The sequence below is a fragment of the Lissotriton helveticus genome, chromosome 2_1, assembly GCF_964261635.1.
Source record: "Lissotriton helveticus chromosome 2_1, aLisHel1.1, whole genome shotgun sequence".
Taxonomy (NCBI): Eukaryota; Metazoa; Chordata; class Amphibia; order Caudata; family Salamandridae; genus Lissotriton; species Lissotriton helveticus.
The window spans coordinates 768,354,685-768,369,774 of NC_136059.1; the positions used below are offsets into that span (position 1 = coordinate 768,354,685).

General features: G+C 48.8%; 2 protein-coding genes across 23 annotated transcripts in view; one reads left to right on the forward strand and one right to left on the reverse strand.

The window, feature by feature from the left end:
* LOC144818244 (uncharacterized) overlaps positions 1-5,309 on the reverse strand; it is a 273,766-nt gene extending 268,457 nt beyond the window's left edge. For 20 of the 22 annotated variants that reach the window (XM_078675481.1, XM_078675480.1, XM_078675474.1 and 17 more), the window contains exon 1: positions 141-5,309. In XM_078675481.1, the coding sequence (XP_078531607.1) occupies positions 1,390-2,814 (1,425 nt within the window). In that variant the 5' untranslated portion in view covers positions 2,815-5,309 and the 3' untranslated portion in view covers positions 141-1,389. The remainder of the gene's footprint in view (positions 1-140) is intronic. The other 2 variants (XR_013607077.1, XR_013607076.1) reach the window with 2 other exon arrangements.
* Positions 1-15,090, forward strand: part of FER (FER tyrosine kinase) — a 1,039,778-nt gene that overhangs the window by 554,694 nt on the left and 469,994 nt on the right. The window lies entirely within an intron of this gene.

Genomic DNA, 15,090 nt, shown 5'->3' on the forward strand with positions numbered 1-15,090 from the left:
AAATTCTTACTTCGCTTTAATCACATTTTATGCACAGCAGCTTTTTCAATAAACCAATAACTACATTTCCCATACCACTCGGGAAAAAGAAAACCACAGTCTCTATCCAGTCCTTCTTTACTCTTTATGAAATATCATACCATAAATTGTATTGCCACTTCCTGCACTTCCTCTTTCTTCGCTGGAGGAACTCTCCTATGGTTAGGCACTCTGTTTAGTCTGGTCATTCCCTGAAAGAAAATACATCAATCAGACATAACGTCCAGAACCAAGGTGAACATTCAAAGCCAGCAAAACAATGAACATTGCGTACACCACTGCACTGAATAACAGCAGAAAATATTGCACACTTCAACTCAAATTGAAAAGTAATTACTTACGCCCATTACAGTGAGGTATAGCAACCAACGCGTTTGCTGGGCGGGATAATCCTCGCCTCCGCGTCCTTAATAGAACTGAAACTTACCTTCTCGTAAGCTAGGCAAATTTCTATTCTATGTCAGGACCGGAGGCGAGGATTATGCTCCTTCAAAGCTTACTGACCACTACCTGGGCCACATTCAGCAGCGGTTTAAAATAAAATCTCTTGAAGGTCGAGTCCGACGACCAATCCGCTGCCCTCATAAGATCCTCCACACGTACACCAAGATTAAACGCTTTGGAAGCCATCGCACCCCGAGCGGAGTGTGCACCAAACGTTCTAGTATTAATACCTGCTTCCTGCATGACCCACCGCACCCAACGGGCTATAGTGGGAGATGACACCGCCTTGAAAGGCTTCTTAAGGGCTATAATAAGTTGTCGTTCGCCTGCTGGACGAACTTCCTCCGTAGCTTCCTCATAAGCTTTTAAGCACTGTACCACACAAAGTTTGGGAGATTCGTTGAATGCAGGGTAAGATATTGTACGTGTGTTTGATTTTGTGCGTCTACTCACCGTGAAAGTGACCCCATCCGGGGAAAAAACTCTGGCCGTGATATCTAGAGCACGAACATCAGATACTCTCCGACAAGACACCAAACACAATAACATGGCTAACTTAGCCGATAACTCTTTCCGGGAGAGAAAACGGTTAGGTTGCCAAGACAACAATAAATTCAGAACCAGGTTCACATCCCAAAGAACCGAGTAACGGGGCGCTGGTGGTAACGACAATCAGATGCCCCGCAAGAGTTTGCACACGAAAGGATGCTCTCCCAAGGGGGCCCCGTCCACTGGAGCATGGCCCGCTGAAATTGCAGAACGACCCACATTCACGGACCTATACGCCAAACCTTTTTTAGCTAACTCAGCCAAATAATTCAGAACATGAATCACATTGGCGACCACGGGATCCACTTCCTGTCGTAAACACCAGCATACCCATCGCGTCCATGCCGACTTAAATCGTTAGGATGTGCTGTCTGCCCAAGCTCGGTACAGTAAGAGCTCAGCGTGCCCCGAAAGGCCCAGCAGTCGCCAACGTTGCCTGTAATCCGCCATGCTATGAGCTGTAGGGAGCCTTCCTCCACCAGACGGTGGGGAGTCCCCTCCGAACTCAACAGGAGATGGGGAGTTGGGAGGAGTCGGATTGGAAAATCCCAAGAAAGTCCCAGAAGAACCGGAAACCAAACTTGAGACCTCCAGCACGGGGTTATCAGCACTACAGATGCCAACTGTCGGCAAACTTGGGCCGTCACCCTGGTGATCATGGAAAACGGGGGAAAGGCGTACCCCCTCTCCCGACTCCAATCCTGACTGAACGCATCGCACGCCGCAGCCAGAGGATCCGGCCTCCAACTGAAGAACCGGGAAAGCTGCCGATCGAGACGGCACGCAAAGAGTTCGACTGAGAAGGGACCCCATCTCTCCTGCAGGTGGCGGAAAATCGCCGGATCCAGCTTCCAGACACTGGAATCTCGAAGGTAATGGGAGTGCAAGTCCACCACCAGATTCTCTTTCCCTGGGAGATACTCCGCCGTCACCGAGATCTGATACGCCAGGCAGAATTCCCAAAACTGTTTTGCCATGATCGCTAACGCCTTGGAGCGTGTGCCCCCTAGATGGTTTATGTACCGCACAGCCGACACATTGTCCATCTTCGACAGGACTGAGGCATGAACTCAATCTTTGGTGCAGCACTGGACCGCAAAGGAGCCGGCCAGGAGTTCTAGGCAGTTGATGTGAAGCAGCTGTTCCTGAGGAGACCAACTGCCGCCGGTGGAAAACTCTCCACACCGCGCACCCCAGCCTGCGCGGCTGGCGTCCGACTCTATCACCAAATCCAGTGCTGAGCCGAAAATTGCTCTCCCGTTCCATGCCTCCATGTGGGAAAGCCACCACTCTAACTCCTCGCGCACTTCGTCCGTCAAGGGGGCCACTTGTGAATAAGTGAGACCTTTCCGCAGGTGGTGTGCCTTCAGGCGCTGCAGGGCATGGTAGTGCAGTGGCCCCGGGAAGATCGCCTGGATCGATGCCGAAAAGAGGCCTACCAACCGAGCGATCTGACGCAGGGAGGTTCCCTGTTTGGCCAAGGTCTGCTGGATCTCGTGCCTGATCTTGGCGACCTTCCTGGAAGGCAAACTGAGTGTGGCTAAGGTGGAGTCTATTACGAACCCCAGGAAGGTGGCCCTCTGAGTGGGAACTAAGAGAGACTTCTTCTTGTTGATAATGAACCCCAACGACTGGAGAAGCGAAACCGCTAACTGCAGATGATCCCGTAACTGCCACGGACTCTGACTCAAGAGAAGCATATCGTTCAAGTAGACGATCAAGTGGACCCCGCGAGTCCGCAAGTACTCCACCACGGGCTTGAGAACCTTGGTGAAGCACCATGGGGCAGAGGAGAGACCGAAAGGCAGACAACGGAACTCGCAAGCCCGTCCTTGCCAGAGGAACTGAAGGAAACGTCTGTGAGGGGGAAAAATCGGAACCACCAGGTACGCGTCTTTCAGATCCAAACGTACCATCCAGTCGAGTGGCTAGAGAACATCCCTGAGCAAATGAATGCCCTCCATTTTGAAATGCCTGTACACCAGCCACTCGTTGAATTCCCGGAGGTTGATCACAGGCCTCCGACCCCCGTCGGTCTTGTCCGCCAGGAAAATGTTGCTGACAAACCCGGACAGGTGGATTTCCGTGTGACACACCGCTCCTTTGCGGAGCAACTCTTGCACCTCTTTGTCGATCAAAGCTGCGTTTGCCGCGCAGAAAACTATTGGCCGAGGGAGACGCTCTTGCCGAGGGGAACCGTAAAACTCCATCTGGAAGCCCCTGACTGTCTGAAGCACCCAAGCATCGCCCGTAAGCGCTTCACAAGCGGGGAAAAAACTCACCAGCCTGCCCCCAACCTGCAGTGGCGCAGCCGGTAAAACACTCGCCATTGGAACTGGTCTCATTCCCTCTGTAGCCGCGGCCCCGGACCCGTTGACCCCTAGTGGGGTAGAAGTTGGTGAAGCGCTGGTCAGAATGGTATTGTCCGCGCCCGGAGCCTTGCCCCCTGCCCAGGGGCTGCTGGTTTTGGCCACGGCCGGGCGGGCGGCTCCGACCCAGCCCGGCCCCGCGGAAAACCCGCGGAGTAAAGACATGTTTAATGTTGGCCTGCGCCTTGTCAAGGGACGTGAACGTAGCCACAAACTTACCAAGTTCTTTTATAAACTGCTCTCCATTGAGCGCTCCCTGTGCTGAGGCACCTGCCTCGGAACCTGCCAAGTCCCCAAGCTTGGGGTTAACCTTAATCAACAAGGACCTGCGCCTCTCCGTAGAGAGGGCGCAGTTAGCATTACCTACAAAACATATCGCTTGTTGTGCCCAGGCTGACAACACTTCAGGATATATCAGGGACCCAGAGACGCGGGCCTCCTCCGCCATGTCCAGTATCTTGGCAAGGGGACCGGTGATGTCAAGCAACTTGTCCTGACACGCGCGCCAGGAGCGATCTATCCCCTTCTTGGGTTCCTTAATGAACTTGGCTAAGAAGGTCGCCATCTTGCTCTCTATGTCTGGAATAATTGACACTTTGCCCTCTAAGGTTGGACGAGGGCACTCCGCCCTCAGTCTACTCCGCGCCTCGTTCTCCAAAGGCTTTCTAAGGCGGGAGGCCAAATACAAGGCCGCTTTTTCTGCCGGGACCCACTCCGCAGAGCGGGGATGAACAATGTCATCCAGGTCCAACATATCTGCGATTGTCGCCTTGGGGAGGGTCCGTGGTGCCCGAAGGCCTCCACGAGCGTGACGAAGCAGCTTCATCGTCCGAAGCATCCGGGGAATCCCCTTGCTGCGTCTCGGGAGACACCGGCGCAGGGTCGTCCCCTGCGGGGACAGGAGCCTTGGGAAGAACACTGGGGGCAGTATGTTCCAAAAATGCCTGCTTGAGGCGTTCAAAAGCATCCTTGTCCACCTCATCGACGCACTTCATCTTAGGAGGTGGGGGGACCGTGACCGCCGGAGGCCTGACCCGAATCACCCGATGTTCCTGGAGCTGCAGGGGAAGGTTGACCCACCTTCGCGCAGAGTTTCTCAATTTTGTCAGCTAAACGCTGCTCCATAGGGGTCATGAGGTCAGACACCGCCTTGTGAGTAGAATCATCCACCTTGGCGTAAAAATAGTCATCCCATTGTAAATAGGCTAGGGAGTCGTGCTCCTCCTCGTAATACTCGTGCTCCATAGCTAGTAAATCTCAAGCACCCGGTATACACTGCTCACTGGCTGACCCAATGTAAAGAGCTCTCTTACCGCTTTGCGAGGCGAAATATGGGGCTGACGGTCTCTCAGGCAAGCAAAGTGGCCAAAGGCTCTTATTCACGGGCCAGCAGCCCAAGGACACCCACACTCCCTCAATTGCACGGGAATCCGCCGCCTGACAGGGTGTCCGAAGGGCCTATGCAGGGTGTCCCCCTCCAACTATACCTACCCGACCTCTGACAGTCGGGCATGAGCGACATCAGAACCCCGGTGCACCGCACCACTACCGACCCGCCAAGCGGGCGTTTAACAAAAGTGCCAAAGAAACGTACAGACCCAGACAAACTGGGCGATTCACAGGCGGTTCGGGCGCAGACATGAAAGGGTGATCGGAGCGCGATTGATTCTCCTCAACAAGCTGTCACCGCGCTCTGGGACCCCAGTCGCGTCGCCCCCACAGCGGGCTCTAGCGGTCGGAGGACCGCACCGCAAGCAAGACAAACGGGCAGCCGCGTAAGGAGCGCACTAGCGTTCCCGCGGCGAGTAGGGAATCTGTAAGGGAGGGAAACCCCCCCAATCAAGACCGCACACGATCAAAGAACATTCCCCACAACAGCACTCAGAAGAGTAATCAAATGCACTTATCTCTAGCTGCTGAGCAGCGAAGAAAGTGGAAGTGCAGGAAGTGGCAATACGCTTTATGGGATGATCTTTCATGAAGAGTAAAGAAGGACTGGATAGAGACTGTGGTTTTCTTTTTCCCGAGTGTTATGGGAAATGTAGTTGTTGTTGGTTTATTGAAAAAGCTGCTGTGCATAAAATGTGATTAAAGCGAAGAGAGAATTTGAGCATAATCCTCGCCTCCGGTCCTGACATAGAATTGCTTTTGTAGTGGACTGCTTGGAGTAGGGCCTGGTAGTCCCTGATGATTCTTTTTACATGAAGAATTAGGCTTAGGTTTGACAGTATCAAGCTTGCACCCCTTCTGCACTGGATTGCAGTTAGGGGGAATACGCACAGCAAGAGAGAAATTATTTCTGACTTTGGCATGTATTCTAGGCTGTAAAATTCCATGGCTAACCTATGTTAAACACATTGCCAATAGATTAGGAAGGTCAGAGTTGTTTTTATCTGCACATTTGCTGTAAAAAAAAGTGAAGCTGGTTGGGCCAAAAAGAGTTTGTGAGACGTGGATCTGCTGCTGGAGGGGCAAGGGAACTTGAGCAACAATCCATGAGAGTCTGTATTATGTATAAGACATGTTAGTGTATCGAACCTTTTCTTTCTCAGGTTAGTAAAGATCACTCTTGACCAGGTTCCGTCTGGGCTTTATCAGATGCAATCTCTTCTTCCCTTTGGGTCAGTACGATACTAAATGTATATTGGTGTGCCCCTGTGACGGTACCTCTCCCTCGAACACTTTTTCACTTTACCCTCTTTTGTAAATATTATGAGCCTTTAAGACACAGATTTGTATTACCTCTATTTAAAGCTTTTGTGGTTCTGGCAATGTAGACCTGCTTTATACTGGCAGTGTGTGATAGCTGATATCCTGTTGTGTGTTGTTCTGGCGAGGCTTTTTTTTTAAATGCATTACGTTGGCCCAAATTCGTGAACTTTTAATATTGTCCAGTATAAATCTTATCTTTTTATCTGATGTTTATTGTCTATTTTATGTGATGCCTGTTCTTATATTATTATATTTAATAATCAAAGAAAAATGTTTTTATGATGTTGGTCTCCACCCCCCAAGGTTGGGGGTGGGGTTCCTGAAGCTTTGCTGGCCACTGTGTCATTGGCAGAAGGTCCAGCTGGTCTCATGTGCATCATTTGGAGAACTACTTATATGTACTGCCCACCAGTCAGGACTCCACCTTTGAGCACACATCTTTGTCTGCCACACAATGTCATGAGCTTCCACAGAGACCATTCCATGATGGTGGGCAGCCATAGTACTTCTGTGGTGTTTGTGGTGGTAGTATAAAAACAAGGCATTCTAGACTTCTGTTTTGCTATCAATGTTATTTACTACATTGACTTCTTATTTCCTCATCAAGTTTGCATTTGGTTTCTTCCATTGCACATTTGACATTTTTCTCTCCCCTCTTGTATAGTGATGTTATGGTTGTTATGTCATTTATGATGTAGGTAATTGGGTGTTCCATTTTGTGTATTTGGAAGGAGTTTGCACACTGAGAAGGAGTTGCAGTTCTACGCTCTGATAACTAAGACTAATAAATCTTCTTTAAGTAATTTGCGAGTGATTGCAATTTGTCACTATTTGGGCTTTTCTTTTCTTTCTCATCTGTATTCCTGAAGCTCTCTCGTTGTCTCCCTCTTCTTGAGTTTTATTATCATTGAGGATTCCTAATTGGTACCTTTTCTATAATCACATATGATCTTGGTGGCGTTACTTAAATATTCAAGACCGAATTGTGAGTTGTTTGCTGCATATGTTACTCAGTAGGAAGATCTAGTCCAAACTTGACGGTTTCGAATGCTTTTTTTGTTCCAATTTCCCCATTTTCTCTTTTCCTGCTTACTGAAAGAGTACTTTAAGTTTGTGTCTCAAAGTTAAACTGATGAAGGAGGTTGAGTGTCACTTCCAAAGAGAAAATAGAGTGCACCATAAGAGGTTCCCACCATTTTGAATTGTTAGTGGTGGAGATTCCTCACCCTTTTAGTGCACTGGTGTCGCTGGTCTCCTCTAGTGAGGTTAGTGCAAGACCTAGTTAACCGATGGAAGCAGCAATGTAAAGAGTGGTAAGTAGCAATTTTTTGAAGAGCACATTTTCGACATATTTATTATGCACCTGTCAGAGGTTACACAGCCTCTATAAGGTAAATACATGTAACAGATTGTTGCAGAGAATCCCAATCACTCTTATCTTTGAAGAGGATAGGGTTGTGCCTGAACATTAAGTTGTTCACCTAGGAAATTAACCGCACTTAAAACGTTCATAATCCAACTATTGTTCTTTGGTAGCATATACATATTATTTTTATATGCTGATGACTGAGATTCCTACAGGAACAGTACAATTTACTCTAGGATGGGTAGAAAAGACATCACCTCCTGGCTCTGAATAAAGTGCCCAGCTGGAGTATGCATTGTCACAAGTTATGTGTGGGACTTATCAGCTTAGGTTGGAGTATCCTTAGTGGCCGGGCTATTGGGACCTTTCTGCTGTGTCTAAAACCATTCATATGTTTATTGATATAACCATAGTTATTGCACTGAATCAAATGCCAGACAGAGATTTGGGAATTTTTAACTAATGTTCCTCCATTTTGGGGTGGTTTCATTCTGGTGTATTGCAGTGACTGAAGGCGTTGTGCATGAGCTTTAAAATCCAGAGAATATATAAAGTTAGCTGTGTTTCATTAAGCAGCTTGAAATGGAAACTGGTGAGAACATTGTACATAAATTAACAAAAGTATCAGCCTTTTCTAAGTTGTGAATGCCAGTTCCTCCGTGATTATTTTGTTGTTTTACAATTGGAGAATGTTGCATTAAGGGCAGTATAAATATGCTTTGTTATTTAAGTGTAAGTGACTGCTAGTAGATATTGTATCCGTGGAACAACTAGCTATTTTATGTATGTAGCTGTCATTTTTGTTGAACTCCAAAAATCTTAAACACGTTTCTTTACCCGTCATAAAAGCTGAAGGTTTCGAAATGGTGGTCATGACCGTAACTTTCTTGAGCCTTTTATTCATTCAATTTGTCCGTCCCCATCCAGGATTTCGTGTTTATAGAGGTTCATAAGCATGTACCTTTAGTGAAATAGTTCTTATGGATACTTCTAACTGCAGATTCCTTACCTTGTGAATATCCCCAGGTGCCAGGCTGGATACAGAAAATTGAAAGCAGTGCTTCTGTGCCCTGGCAAGTGATGCCATGCTACTCTGCGTCAATGCCATTCCACTCCAAAAGTGACAAACGCAGGCACCTGTAAGCACCACATATGCGTGCTGACGGCAGTTCCTTTCTCTCTATGCCAACATCACAAAATAAAATGATAGAGTGTTGAAAACGTTCAAACACTCGCCTCCAGTCACAGATCTAGGTTTAATGCATCATTATTTTGCTCTCCCCTTAACCCCACTTTGGACCCAGCCATATGCAAATCAGTCTTGACCCTTCTTCCCATGGAAACATTCCAGACCGAACTGTCAAACCAGCTCTTCCCTGGACTAGAAACAAGCATCCTGGGGCCAGTTTCCTTCGATGTGGATCCTTAGCTCCACCCTTTCTTTTTCTTCACTTTTCTTTCAAATGTTTCTGCTGTGCATTGAATGTTGGCCCAAAGACTACAGGCTTTAAGCTTTGTGGGGACTGTTGCAAACAGATATCTATGACCGATTTGCTCAAGGTGTGCTTTGGTCCTTTCGTTCATCGCATGACGCCAATGCCTGCAATCACCTAGGCTGATCTTCCTCACGGCCGAAGTCTTCAGGTAAGTTGAACAAGAAACACAGTAAATCCAAGTGTGACTTGGCTCCTTCCTGCCAATCTTTGGAGAAGACGTAAGGACGTCACTGGATCTACTAAGTCACCATTTTCTTCTCTGATGCACCCAGGCCCATTGGCAACCTCACAGCTAGTCTAAGCCTTTCCTGAGGCTATGCTGTTCATCATTGTCAGGCTTCTGGTTCACTTTGGCACACCTGTGGGCCCCAAGGATCTGCAGGGCCCGCCAGCCAGATTACCACAAGCAGATTCACTCTTGGTGACATCTGTAAGCCTCAACCCCACCTCTGATTCTGTACTGGCAACATAGTAGGACCCCCAAACCATTGGTCTGTGATACTCCAAGATGGCTTCAGCTCGACCGAGGCCACGTCCAGAGCTTGACATGCCTCAGTCTCTAATGGACCATTCGAAACTGGGATACAGCCCCACTACCATGCTGTTGGATGCATACATTTCATCATTTTTGCTTTTACTCTGAATAGAGCCAGTCGTATGGAGATGACAGTGCAGGGGAGGGGAAGGAACTTGCCCCTTCTTGTGATGCAGATGACTGGTACATGGAACTGCAGGAGGCCAGTGGACTGGATACCTCAGCCGACACAGGTTTAGTTTCCCCCGGACCAGCAACAGAGGAGAGTATTTCCTGTGCCATAGTAATTTAAACAGCTGATGTGGTCCTTGATCTTCACATACCGACTAAGTAGGTTAAAACTGACATTCTCACAGAGGTCCCTACGGCCTGGCCAATCACCACCCAAACCGTCTTGCCCTTTAATAAAGCCCTTACTGACAGACTTTGGGCCATTGGGCTAAACCATGCTCTGGCCCTCCGGACAACTGACAAGTCACCTGTCGCCATAGACCTGCTCCAGAGTTTTTGACCTAGTATCCAGCATTGAAGAGCTTGGTGGTAAAGGCGCCCATAAGTAAAGTATACTGTAACGCCTTTCGGCACCCTTATGTTTTCTCGGCCAGTCTTGCCCTAAGGTAATTTAATGTGAGCTGCCTACTGGGGCATTATGATCACACACTTTGGAGCATGGTGGGTGAGATCTCACCTGTAATTCCAAAAGACCCTTGACCTTCACTAGGCCATTCCATTAACAATGGGATGGATGCAGCCAAATTCGTCATGCACTCAAGTCTCGACACCACAAAAATGATTCAACAGGGCTATGGGACTAGCATGGTTCTTTGCCGGGCTCAAAAAATCAACTCGCCCGCGCACATTTGCGAGCCAGATTCAATTACGGCGAGCTACTTCTAGGTCCTATTTGCCCTTTCTGGCGAGTAAGAAGCCAAACTGACTTTTGACCTGTGTCTTTGAAAGTAGAGGAAATGTAGCACCTGCAGGTGACGCCTGCAGGTACTCCGGTCCTGCTTACTCTCTGTTTTTCGGGGATCCTCAGGTCCCAAAGCATTTTAGAAATTGCTGTGTGCCATCTTTTCATATATTTGAATGTTTACTCATTTTACTTATTTTAAAAAATAATGTGTTTAATGCTTACCTGATTGCTGCCGGGACTCTAGATTTGGGCACACACCCCGTTCCACCGCGGTATCTACCGTTTGCTATGGAGGGTGATTAGGCGGCGCCATTGTTGCTCCTGGGGCCGCTGGTCCAGGGGCAGAGACTGGGGGGTTAGCGCTCTAGTGCGCTGCATCCCTCCATCTTTCTTAACCAGCATGCCTCCGGTCCCGCGCAGCGGACGCGCCGAAGTCTCGCCAAAGGCAAGCCTGTCTGCGCCCGTCCGTGCCAAGTCCGCACCGGGGGCCAGGGATGCTGTTTGTGCTATACAATTTGCTGGCGCTATCAGGTGTTATTCAAGGGCGTACTTGTTGGATATCGTTAAGAGAAATCCTCCTCGTTGCCCCCATGTCTGGAAATCCGAAAGGCTGTCAAAAAAAGGGCCCTTAATTTGTAGAGGGTGCGGTCTCCTTTTTAGGGGTGGGATGGTAACCAGTATTTCCCCCTCAACTATCAGTCTTATTCACACCCACAAACAGAGGCCCCTGCAGGGTTTTCTTATAAACTCCAGGCCCTTTATAAAGAACAATATTGCTTTTAAAAGATTTTGTTCTTCAACATGCCCCGGATTGGGTTTTCTTAACCGAAACATGGGCAAATGACTCATCTGGTCCCGAGCTTGTGGAGGCTATTCCCCCGGGAGACTGCTTTCGAGAATGGACAGGGAGGGACGACACGGAGGCGGTCTGGGCATCCTGGTCAGGGATACCTTTACCTGTCGGACAAAGTCTCTCACCTCTACTCTTGATGCCTATCAGGCACTTTATTTCTCCATAAACTTACCTCCCACAGAAAGTTTCTCTGGGATTGTCTGTTATAGGCAACCAGGGCCAAGGGCTTTGTTTGGCCAGGACTTATGCAATCTTTTAGTAACTTATCTTGAACGTACTAATCTCACGCTTCTTGGAGATTTTCATTTTCATTTAGAAAACATTACAAATCATGATACCCTTACACTTTTAGAGGTCTTGAATGGCTGTGGCCTACATCAATTAGTGAAGTCCTCCACCCACCTCGCTGGTCATACCCTTGGTGGGTTCTTTTCAAATGATGTCCGCATTTTTGTGAATGTGCCCGTTCCTCTTTCTTTGTCAGACCACTATGCCGTTCCTTTTGAGTTAAAGGCCACTACGTTAGGCACTTTTCAAAAAGCACAACCCAAAACGGAAGAAAAACGCAATTTCACTTTGATCTCCAATGAAATGGTCGCTCATTTTCTCTCTAACTCACAGACCCTGGACTTTTCTAACGCGGATATTGACGCGGTTGACCTCGTCGAAAGAATTTCATCCATGATGGATACCCTTGCCCCTAAAAAATCTCACCATTCTGCTAGATCTAAGCCAACCGCTCCCTGGTTCTCGGATCGGTTACGTGAAATGAGGCAGGAGTGTAGAAGGAAGGAAAGACTCTGGCGGAAGGACCTGGCTCCGTCAGGCAGGGAGTCCCACAAACAATCTTTGAAGTTTTACAAAGCAGCGATACTCGAGGAAAAAGAAAGATACATTTCCAACATCGTGGGTGTTCTTACCTCCCCCAAGGAGCTTTTTAACATCTTCAACGCTCTTGCTGCTCCTTCTATTTCAGACAAGGTGGAACCTTCACAGGCACTCTATGATAGCTTAGCCTGCTTCTTCCGCTCTAAGATAGCGGACATCTATGTTCAGTTGGAGATTCAAAATACCACCCAAATAACTGATATTACGTCAGATACCCTCCCTAATAGCAGTCCTAGCCATACCACTTCAGGGAGTTTTTGCACTTTCCCTAGCCTTACGACTGAGGCCTTAGATCTGCTGATTGAAGGAATCATATCTGGGTCCCCTCTGGATCCTTGTCCCCTTAAAGTCGTGAAAAGAGCAAAAGCAGCGTTCATCCCCCACCTCATGACAGTTTTGAACTTAGCCATATCCTCAGGACTTTACCCGTTAATCTGGAAGGCTGCAGTGGTCAGACCCATACTTAAGAAGCCCTCTCTAGATCTTTCCAGTCTCAAAAATGTTCATCCTATTTCCCTTCTCCCTGCAAAAATTCTTGAATCTCACCTCAATTCACATTTGAGCGCTTACCTGAGAGACCATCAGATTTTAGATGACTCCCAACAGGGTTTTAGATGCTCTCACAGTACGGAGACTGCACTCACAATGGTGCCGGATAATATTCGAGTTCAGGTGGATGCGGGTCATACCACTCTTCTGATTTTACTCGATCTTACCGCCTCCTTCGATACCCTGTCCCCCCAGAGATTGGTGGAACGCCTCAAGGAGATAGGGGTCGGGGTCGGACACTGGATCTCCTTGCTTCTTTTCTTAGTGAGCGGTCCCAGCTAGTCAGAATGGGGAGTTTCTCCTCAGAGCCCTCCCCCCTTGCCTGCGGAGTGCCCCAGGGCTACTCTTTGAGCCCTACCTTGTTTAATATCTATATGCCCCCGCTGGCAAGGGTGGTGAAAGCCTTTGGGCTTGGTGTTATCCTATGCGGACGACACCCAGCTCATGGTATCCATTACGCAAAAGGTCAGGAACTCCGCGCAAAATTTTAAAGACTGTATGATAGCAGTCTCATCTTGGATGGTTCATAACTATCTTAAATTAAATGGTGAAAAGACGGAAGTCCTGATCTTTGGGGAAGGCCCGGATATCTGTTCGGGTGAGTGGTGGCCTGACTCCCTGGGTACCTGTCCCTCTTCTCCTCCCCATGGGAAAAACCTTGGAGTCATTATTGATAATTCCCTCTCCATGACTCTGTAGGTCTCAAGGACTGTGTCCACCTGCTTCGGGCGTATACGTATTATAAGAAAAATATCCCAGTTTTTAGGTCTCGCTGGTGTTAGCAGCGCGAAGTGCTGCTTCCAGCGAAAAGACCTTATGTTGTTCACTTGCCGGGAATGTTGGACAGGGGAAGGGTACGCGCTTTCCCTCGGCCATTTCACCTCGTGGACGTGCACGTACTGCCCTGTGCCGTGCACATCTCCTGTCACATTCCCAGCAAGTCAGCCTCTCGCAATTGCGCGCGCACACACACACACAGCCACACTCACGCATGCACATACACAGACACAGACACACACACACACATGAACGCAGGCACACACACACGCGCGCACACACACACACACACACGCGTACACACATGCAGACACACATGCAGACACACACACACACACTCACACACACACACACACACACACACACACACACACACACACACACACACACCTCCCCACCCCACCCCACTCACCAGGCACACGTGGGGCTTCCTTCACTGGGGGGAGGGGCCACCAGCAATGTGCCCCGACACCCCCCCCCCCCCCCCCCTCACTGGGTCTGTCGGACACCTCTCGTCCCGCGGTAGTGGAGGCTGCACGGGATTTGTAGGCGGTTTCCTCCCTTCACAGGAGCGCGGGGTAGGCTCCCGTCCGCTTCCTGTCTGTGCTGATGGCCCCGCCCTCAAGCAGGCAGTCCCGGGAAGTCCCGTCTGGCTTCCTGTGTCTTGTTTTTTATATATCTTTATCTCAGGTCAGATCGGCAGCAGTCCTGAGCTCTCTGCTCCGGATCCCTCCTTCTTAGGTCGCTTGGAGGTAGGTGCATCTCCTCTGGCTCCCGAAAAAATGGCGGCAGGTTCAATGGATGAAACCGGCACCGCTGCCTCCAAGTGAACGCCCGGGCCGCCTCACAAGGCCACATGTGTGCCCTGCCTCGGCGCCCTGGGTGGTCTCAAGAAAGGTCTCGCTGCCTGTAGTGTGAAGGGAAGAGGACTTCCTCGGGGGTGAAAGCTGCGCAGGGTTCACGGAAGGCACAAGCCCAGCCCGAGGGCACACAAATCAGAAACACTTGTTGTTTCCTCACGAACTAAACATTCGCGTTTACTGGCCGAGCTTCCTTGGAGTAAACGCGCTTCCAATTTACAACCTTTTTATCGCTGTTTATTTCTTGAGGTGGAGATTTTTGTAATCGTTACCACACGCAGGGGCCGAGCCTTGGGCACAAACACAGAAGAGGTGGAAGGGGTGTCGGGGAAGCGGGGCAGGCCTGGCAGTGTAACAGGAGCAGAGCACACACATCTCCGCAGCAGGCGCTCAACCAAGTCAGCATGCGCCAGCAGCTCGTCCAGCTGAATGCAAAATATGCCTTCTGTTTCAGATGAATTTATGTTAAGTTTGGCTTTTTCCAGAGTAAAAGCCAGCCCTTTGTTTATAATTTGCAATTCTGGAACGGAAATAGTTCACGAACGCAAACACGCGAAAAGCTATAGCTGTTGCTGATTAACATAACAATTCTGTCTTTTTTCGCTGGAATAGACTTCTATTTGGTGAAATACACATCTAAGAAAAGTTTTGGAAACTCAAAAACGTCTTTTCTATTTGTATTTGGTGTTAAATCTGCTGTCGCGATGATTCTCTATTAACAGCGTTGATATAAAACT